This window comes from Drosophila gunungcola, chromosome 3R, assembly GCF_025200985.1.
Source record: "Drosophila gunungcola strain Sukarami chromosome 3R, Dgunungcola_SK_2, whole genome shotgun sequence".
NCBI lineage: Eukaryota > Metazoa > Arthropoda > Insecta > Diptera > Drosophilidae > Drosophila > Drosophila gunungcola.
Genome location: NC_069139.1, coordinates 24517950 through 24527647, shown reverse-complemented (window position 1 = coordinate 24527647; position 9698 = coordinate 24517950). Strand labels below are relative to the sequence as shown.

Sequence of the window (9698 nt, the reverse complement as noted above, 5' to 3'; positions counted from 1 at the left end):
CAATGCAAATGCAAAATTCAACAAACATTTTGCTAGTATAAATTGGCCCGCAAGAGTATTTAAACTTTTTTTTGAATCCTGAAAAAATACATCCAAACACATATATGTGTGCGGATTGAAATGTATTTGAAAATGGCAATTTACGCACTGTTAGGGACAGTTCAAAAAAGATTCAGCTGCAGGCAAGGCACCCAGCGTGTCCCATCCTGGGGAAAACTGTTTGCCATGGCCATCGGATGCGAATGTATATGAAAAGATATAGGGAGACAAAAAAGGGAGGGATGATATAGGAAGGATATGGGAGGAAAGCCAAACCCTTCGGGCACATTGATGCGCATACATACGAGTATATCTCACTGATTGCCGATTTGATTACGTCAGTGTTCCGAGCCCGTAAGTCCATGTCCCCTGGCATGTTAAAGTCCTGAAGCTTCTGACCAAATTATGCCAAGTATTTGCTTATTAGTTTTTTCCTCTAACCCAAATAAATTGACATTTGCTATTGGAAAAAGGTTTGGCCTGAAAGTGCAAAAATGCGAAAAACTCTAGAAATGTCTTTTGCCAGGGAGGTATATATGGGCACAAACACATATATTTGATCTGATATGGTCAAGGAAGGCCATTGAACGTATCGGCATTTACAGATCAACTCACATTTGTGAGTTGTGAGATGGCTTGTGGGAGGGTCACTCAGTGCTTATGGCAATTGAACAGCAAATAAAGTCAGGAATCTTTCGTTTTGAGGGTGAGAGAAGAACCTGAAAGTTGGGCACTTCCTAAAAATAGCAACTTTGCACTGAAACATAATCTAAATTAAAGTATCAAGTATATGACATTATTTATTGCCTTACAATATTTGTATTGGAATAGTTGTCAACAAATTTACAAATTTATTTTATAAAAGTTAATATACTGAAATATATATATATTGTTCTCGATAAGCCTAATGAGCTGTAATAGTACCAGCACCGTGAGCTACTTCCTGGCTTCAATTGGAACACGGAAAATAGTAACAACATCCTGATAAACACTTACTGAAGGAAAAGCCTGAGTCGAGAAAATAGGCGCCGTGCCAGAGTCAAATCCCGAAAATGTCGCCAATAAGCAGCTCAACGTGAAATAATCTTATGGCAGTAAGTACTTCCAAGGAACTCACCCATCGCCACCCCGGAAAATCTTCTTCAACATCTAAGAAACTTCTGCACTGTAAAGTGTGTCGAAGTGCTATCAAATTTGTTTACTTAAAAAGATACTGTTTCAAGAGCTATTAAAAATTTCTGTGCTCAACAATTTATACTTTATATATCTTTTAAGGAACAACACTGTTAAAAATTATTTAAACAAAAAGCTGGAAATGTTTTATTATTTAACACTATTAATAATTTTATTAAGGGACCAACATAGTTAAGAAACATTTTGACATTTTCAAAGACTGTAAGCTTTATTATTTGCAATTAAGCAAAGCCTTTGAGTGTTTTTTTTTTAAATAACCTTTAAATTAAGAAATTATAACCTATATAAGTGTAAATTATTATCAATATTAATTTGCAAATAATTTGACCAAGGCTTAGTACTTATTTTTTCCGTTAAGAAATTGTGTTTGGAAATTAAATTTATTATTATTTTTTTCAGTGCTCTACTGGCACTGACTGTCGTTATTCCCAGGACGCAAATTATGCATTAAGCTGTAGAAAAATGCCGCATAATGGTATCAGCGAAGACGACAAGGCGGCTGAGTGGGGATTGTGCGAGAAGGTGATTCCCTTCGCCAGTTGGGAGCAATCAAAATGTGTAAATTAGCACTGGCAGGCAACAAATCCTCATCGTGGCCGTGATGTCCGTGCACATCCTCCCTTTACAGGGATCTTGATCACACCAGACAGCAGCCAGAATTGCAATTTCCACTTTAATCTCCGCTGCACACGATGTACGGCCGCAGCTTATTATTTCGTTTATAATTACACACAAGCCAGAAAGCCCAGTCTGCATTCCGAGCTGCAGTTTGGCCCAGGTCAACAAATGTTGTCATCGCTGCAGAAAAGGCTGTCCCGAAAACCTGGCGGCAACACTCCCCTAATTAGCGCAAAACTAGGCGGATGTGAGCCCATCCGCAGGGAACCGAAACCAGCTAACCTGAACTGAACTGACCTGAACTGCTGAACTCAACCAGCTGAGCTGCTGAATTTCGAGTGGCATCGGGCAATTGCCATCTGTCGTGTGGCATTTGGAAATTCCAATTTGGCCGGTGGCAAAATGCTCTGAAGCCTCAAGCCGGTAATCGATTTCAGTTTTGGCCAATCAATTATGCACAGCGTAGGAACAAAATGGCACAGGGTTTTGCAATTGCGTCAAGAGAATTTCGTCAAGCGATTTATGACTTAATGAAATAAGTTAATTTTGATTAAAAGCATCCACGAAGCAATAATTTATTGACAAATTAGTGTTTGAAAACGTTTAGTAAATAATTCGATTAAAATATGATTTAAATGTTATTTAACTTTTCTGTTGAAATAGTGCAAATTTTTTAAATATTCAGTGCAAAAACCTAAAAGAACTCTACCAAAGTCAAACAATTTTTTTTTGTTCAACATATCCATCATTTAACTTTCTACATTATTACTATTATTTAAAATTTAAAATAAATTAAATTTGTGCTATCAGCTCGATTGCCCAAACTCCCCAAATTTTTAAAAACATAGATTGTACCTATGACATCGAAAATTTCTCGTGACATGCTTTGTGCGGGTCTCACAGGCCAAGGAAAGCGAGTGCCCAGAATCCATAAAACTGCAGATTGGACTTAAGGACTATGATTCCGAAAAATGCAAGCGCTTTTATGGAAGTGCTTTATTACATCACCTTGCAGTTCCCCAAATAAAGGTGTGCGTGTTAGGAGATCAAAGGCATTGTTACCAGGCCAAGAGTATTGGAGTTGATAGCTTGGATGTGGAAGCTCTCAAGAAATTTAACAAGGATCAGAAGTTGGTTAAGAAAGTGGCCAAATCTTACAAATTACAAGGCGGCTGGGTCCTGGTTTCCTACTCCTCTGACCCACATGGAATCGATGTCTACCAAAATCAAAATTCTAACCACCAAGAATGAAAAAGGTGGCTTGCCTCTCCGTTAATGTTGGACATGTGGGCATGCCTGCAGAGGAACTGATCCAAAACATAAGCATGTCGGTCAATTTTCTCGTATCTCTGCTGAAGGACAACTGGCAGAATGTGCGTTCACTTCATATAAAATCATCCATGGGTGTGCCACATCGACTCTATTAGATGGCGGTATAGCTTAACTTAAATGGGAACAGTACTGTAGATATGTGTAAACTAATCAGTGTTAAATCAAAGGACGAACTATTGGAAATCTATGATTTGTCTTTGATTTGAAATAAAACTTAAAAGTTGTTATAACATTAGTAAAAAAAATACCTTGTCCAATCATGGAGTACTGCCCTCCAGTTTGGAGTCCTCAATATGGTGTGCATAAAGACCGAATAGAATCTGTGAAAAAAAAAATTCTTAAATCTTATCTTACCATCTTACTCTAGTAGACTGAACCTAATTTATTTACCATCCTTATCCAACTGTAGAACGATGCTTGGTATTACTTTTGTTTGTAAACTTATTTCTTCTACTGATTCATTGCAATTTTTAAAAGCATTAATCGTCTTACTCAACATGTAATTAAAATTATTAATTGGTTTTTTAGTTTGGTATACATTTTGAAATAGTCTGTCCGTTCTTTAATAAACATTTTCTTTCACCTCTCGCGATCTAGTTTTTACGACCCCAGAGGAAGAGGGCTCCGCGCATATGTCGTAAGGGCCACCACCGACCATAGTGTATTTTCAGAGCAACATACGTTCTGTATTTATCTAATCTTCCCCTTCATCTTTTTTTTCTTTCCAGTAACTCAAGAAAATCTTGGTAAGCTGTGACATAATTTCTTTTGCCTCACATCCCATTCTTTATTTAGCTTATGAGCAATCCCCTTTGTTAGCTCAACGATATGTTATAAATTTTTTCTCGAGTTTTTCCTGGGGTGGGCGGAGATTGGCCTAAACCGGGCCTGGAAGATAAGACAAGTTCACGGCACATGCTGAGCACGCTAATCAGGAAGGCATTTTTATTGGGGATCCAGCAAAGAGGCAACAAATGTGCTGCGCTTGACTTATTCTCAATAATTATGGCTGTTTCGTTGCTGCGTCGATAAGACCGCTAAAATAATTACGGCCTGAGCGAAAACTTTGATGCGGATGGGAAAACCGCCGCCAAAGAGGCACCACCGGGAAACCGAGAAACTAGGGTATCGCATTTAAAAGTAACTTAAAGCAAAAGAAATATATAACAATTTTGTTTTGTTTTCTGTTTGTTAAAAATATTAAAATCGTTGTAATTATTTTATAGTTGTCCTGAAGACTGTTGCCGAAGTGCAACCGAAATATATTGACAAAATTACCAAAAGTGAAATAATTTTGTGTTTTTTCAACATCCTGACCTCGAGCCGGCTAACAATTAATAATTTTGTTTTTGTCTGATTAATCTTAAAAAATCAATGACATAAGTTTGCATAAAATTCCATTACATTATTTTAACCACTTTATCGGTATTCTTATGTTAAATAACATAAATATTTCAAAATGTGATATAATTTGAATTTAAACTTTTGTATGTGCCCAGCGAGAAATAAGTAATGGAAAAAATGTGTCATCTTGAAAAGAAGTGGCTAATTTCATATTCAAATTAATTATGAGCGGCTGCGTCAGCCTTCAGACTCATGGAAAACATATCGGAAAACTCAATTACGAATTCATTTCGCTTGTCAACTTTGGCATCCAGACAGACGAAGTCAGAGAAACAGATATGTACGCACATACATTGGATGGCAAACTCTCCATTACTAATTTGAGCTTGTAAACATATTTTAACAAAGATGTCAACAACGTGTGATGCGCACACCCACTCCCAGAAACATCGACTGATGAGGGCACAACAATTCCATCTGGCCAAGTGATATATGTCTTTCATATAGGAATTCCATAAACAATGTCATTTGACATGCAAATTTATTTATGAAAATAACAGACGAAGGAAAAACAGAAACAAAGCGTTGCGAAGAAACAAAAAATCACGCACACATGCTCGAAGGAAAATCAGATGCTGAGCTAAGGAAAAACCAAGCGACAACAAAGGGGAAAACCAAAAGGCGGCAAAAGGCAAACGACACAAGCTGAAGCTAAAGGAAAAACCAAAAGGCTAAGGAAGCGGCAAAAAGAAATTCAAGCGTTAAGGAAAAGTAACTTAAGCAGCGGCAAACTGGGCAAATAAAGTGGGGTATCTGTGGCAGGGGAAGGTCGTTGGGCGGGAGGTTAGTGGGCGGTTGAGCCCGGACAACAAAGTGAAAGTTACGGCCCTCTCACACACACGCACATGCTGAAAAATTCAACAGAATGCGGCATGGCAGATAATTTTGTGTGTATCGCTTCCCATCTAATTTCTATTGTTACTCTGTACTGAATTAATGTTCTTGGTTAAGGGTACTGCAATTTCCTAAGTGTACGATATAAACAATTCAGTGTAGCTATAGCTACCTTACCATTTAATTTTTAAAAAATGTTATTAAATGGGGGATAAGAGTTAATTGATTCTGTTTCTTTCTTTAACTATACATTTGTATGGCATACTCTTACACTCAATTCACTATTATAACTTGACTTTAATTATTTCGTAGCATTGGAAAAACTCTTATATATATCACATTTCCTACCCAAAATTCATACAAAATAAAAGTAAACTTCTTTGAATTTTACAATGGCTTTCAGAGCATCTCAATTCGCGTACTTCCCCTGTGTAAGTTGTTATCTACTCTTGTTTTTGTGTTGGCCCAGGGCAAACAAAGTGGGAGTTGGGTGAATATAAGGGTCACGGTCCAAACTCTCCAGTTGACCCAACTCCAATATCTTTATTCTTGATGCAGACAGCCAGGCGAAACAATATGTGTACGTCCAATATTTTGATAAGTGTAAGCAAAAATAAACAAGATGTGAAGAGAGAAAACTTCAGAAAAAATACAGCAACACAGACCCAGGAAAACCCAAAAACTCAAACGAAAACAAAAGTCGAGCCAAAGAAAATACGGGTAAACTGATTTCTTTCCCTTTTCCCAACTTCACTTTGGGGAATCTTGGCACATTAAGCATTGTTGAGGAAGGTTTCAGACTATCTCACATTTTTTGTTTCTGGCAGTGCGTGAGTTGGCAAGTGTGTAATGGTCCCTAGGTTAGGAATATGGCTTTTTGAGTGAACTACTTTGGTTTTTATGGGCTGTGCCAAGTTGCTTAACTTATAAAAATTCGAAGAAAATTATGTGAAAGAAAAGAAGCGGAAAATTACCAATTTCTATCAGTCAATCTTTCCTAACCATTCAATCCGACTCACTTGATATTCCAAGTACAATTTTTCGGACCTGGCAAAGAAGCTGCAGTATTATCCCATTCTTCAGCAAAATCTCCCTCATCGTAGTTGACAAACAAAATATAATTAAGTTTTTGCCGTATTTGTTTCAATCTGCCACGCACAATATTATTATGCCAAACAGCACTCGAGGCCGTCGAATGCTCTTGGCCCGGCCAATAACCATAGCTAATTTATTTAAGACGCCAGCGACATGACCTCGGTAATTGTTTAGGCCATGGGGGCAAAGGGCAAACTTGTGTCCTAAATTATGACTGGTTCGCATGTGTAAAAGGGCCATTACATATATCACGTGATTGTGAAATTGAGCCGCTAGAAATGCAAATTTTGATTTAATCAAAGAGCATATTCCTTGATCTAGCTGCCATAGTAAAACAGTCGAAGGGAAGAGTATTCTGAATACATCATTAGTTCCACAAACCGTTATCAGAAATAAAAATCCAGATTCTTTAAATTGGAAGTGGGATGCACTTCAGGATCAATTCAAATATATTCATCAAATTACAAAAGGGATGGTACTTGAGATGGAAAATTAAGGAATACCAAATGGGGTGTTTTAATTGTTCATGTTTCTAATGCTTAACACACAATAATGACGTATTGTTTATCAAGAAAGAAAATACAATGTTTTACTGTGGAATACAACTCTGTTATAAAATTGTCATTCCTTAAATACAATAATATTACAAAAGGGTCAAATTTAACCCGTCGAAAATATTATTTGCTTGTATTTCGTTGTTTAATGAAATAAACTCCCTGCGCTACCCATGTCTGCATCTATGTAGTCGAACAAAAGCGAAAAATGCGTAATATTTGCATTAAAAAAAACCAACGACAATGCCGATGTCTCATTTGAATGCAGATTTTGAGTCCTGCTTACCAATTTAAAATTCTCCCCACACACACAAAACCCCTTACACCACACCACCTCGCTTTAAGCAAACCCAAACCAAGGGATTTTGTGGCTCAAGAGCTTTAGACCGAAGACTTGTTGATAGGGGTTGACCAAAGAGACCAGCTCCCCTTGCTCTCTTCATCCTTTTCCGCCAGACAAACGAAATCGATTGAGATTTAAATATATATTTTCCATAGATAAGCCAGCAATGTTCCACCAGCTTGCTCAAAATCTATAGCACACACGCCAAATTACATATAATGCACTTAAGTGGGCGAATATATATAAATGTCTGATGGATGTGCGTCAATAACACAAGCGTGTACAAGCGATTTCACTCTAGTTGAGTTCAGCAATCGAGCAATCAGCCATTCCCCATTCGCCAATCCAAAAACTCATGAACATAGTTTTGCAAATCGAAAAACTTGCTGCATTTGTGGGTATAGATAGAGCAGTACATGGTAAAAAAATAAAGTTTTTATACAAGAATTAAATTTCTGTTTTCGAAAAGCCAACGAACTTAGACTAAGTTCAGTTTCATCTATTTTTAGGAAAATTCACTGCTCTTCTTAAAGCCGGATGCAACTTCTTTTTCAGTGTAGGGGACTGCAAATTGTGCGGCATAAATTGCGCCATTGTGCCATTGTTTGAAGTGGCCAAAGAGTCAGGCTTGGACGGAGAGTGGAAGCGGTGGAAATTCATGAGCCGCAAACTGTAGTTCCGCCGCTGCAAGTGGGACCATTATTCAATGACCAGTTCCCAAATGGATGCATCCACATTTGCTCTTTGAATATTTAACATAATGTCATACGAACTCATAAATGTTTCACCTCCGTCCCCCCATTTTTCCGTATATCTCCGGGTCATCGTTGCCTCTCTCCCGAATATATAGTCATAATCTCGTAGTAGCTGCTGCTGCTGACAATGATGGAATACTGTTTGATGTTTGATTGGTTTGCCGTTCCGATGGCGACACTGATACGAGTTTCTTTCGGGGTGGAGCTCAGTGGATTGGGTGTGTTGTTCTTGATGGTGAATATGCCGGAAAGGGGGCGGAATACAAATGATAAATATAAATAGAAGCCCAACTTTGCTTTTGATTGGGGCTGCCTGATATGTAGTTAATGATTGAATGTCAGTTTCCGGGAATTACGGAAAAGTGTTGCATATAAAAATTGACGAGTTTATTAATATTTTATTGTGTATTTACTGCGTCATAAAATGGTCGTTGTTCCTTTCATTTATTCCATCTTCAATCATGTTGGTTATATCTTGGCTTTTGTTACTCTATCTTTGTTGATAACGGGGTCACTATTTAACTAATTACTCTATAAATCTTCTTATTATTTAGCCTAAAATTGTTAGAAACATTTGAACGAACTTTGTGCACGATTTATAATTTATTCGTTTGCAACAGTTTGGTTAAGTCTAGATTTTTTTCTGTAGCTTAAAATAGCTAAGCCTAAACATTCATAATGATTAGGAATTTATGAAGTGCTGCTGGACCCACAAGCCCCATTTCCCACTTTCGTATGGCGGATCCCTAAACTATTTCACGCTAAATCCAAAGTTAAACCGAAATGCACATAAATCACAGGGCAAAACTTTTGTTTTCAGTTATCACTAGACACCCAGACATGTGTGTGTGTGTGTATGTTGGTTGGTGTAAGTTTGTGTGTGTGTGCGACAAAACAGTTAGTTAGTTGATGTTGCCTTCTAAGCATTTTCAGCTAGTGGAACACAAACAAAACCAACGTAGATCAACAGCAGCCGCAGCAGCTCATCATAAAACTCATTTGGTTCAGTCGACCTCTTTCCCCAGCCCCTCCCAAATCCGCCCACCCACTGCCACCCCCTGCCCTCCCAAGCACTTGACCAAAAACGATGGATGAGAGACAGGGGACAGGGATGGTAAAAAAGGGAGAGGACAATGCCAATGCTCATTTCGTGGTCCTTTTTGACTGTTTCCGTTTCATGACCACAAAAATGAACAGGCACTCTCACAAAAACAAAATAAAACCATTTGAACTTATAAAGTTAATCTTTTGTATAAGACCTAAGCAAAACCAAAATCAAAAAAAAAAACTTTGCTGAATACCAATAGCAAAATATGAAGAATAAAAATATATTTGTCTGAAAGAAAATATTTGGCACCCATGCCTATCTACATTTTTTATAATTCTCTTTCATGTAACCTCCCAAAAATAATTAATCTTCTTAGAAAAACGCATAGTTTCTGCATGTGTATGTCAAAACGAATGGAACCCAAATTAGGTACAAAAAATGAGTTTGTAGGCAGCAAGAGGGGCGAAGTTGGAGCGGCAGGT

General features: G+C 37.6%; 1 protein-coding gene across 1 annotated transcript; it reads left to right on the top strand.

Moving 5' to 3' along the window:
• The first annotated feature begins 2708 nt into the window (after nucleotides 1–2708).
• LOC128263330 (60S ribosomal protein L10a-2) lies at nucleotides 2709–3312 on the top strand. Its single transcript, XM_052998353.1, is given in 4 exon segments — nucleotides 2709–2731; nucleotides 2733–3020; nucleotides 3022–3096; nucleotides 3098–3312. Coding segments are annotated over 4 exon segments (567 nt in total). The 3' UTR covers nucleotides 3279–3312.
• The last annotated feature ends 6386 nt before the right edge of the window (nucleotides 3313–9698 follow it).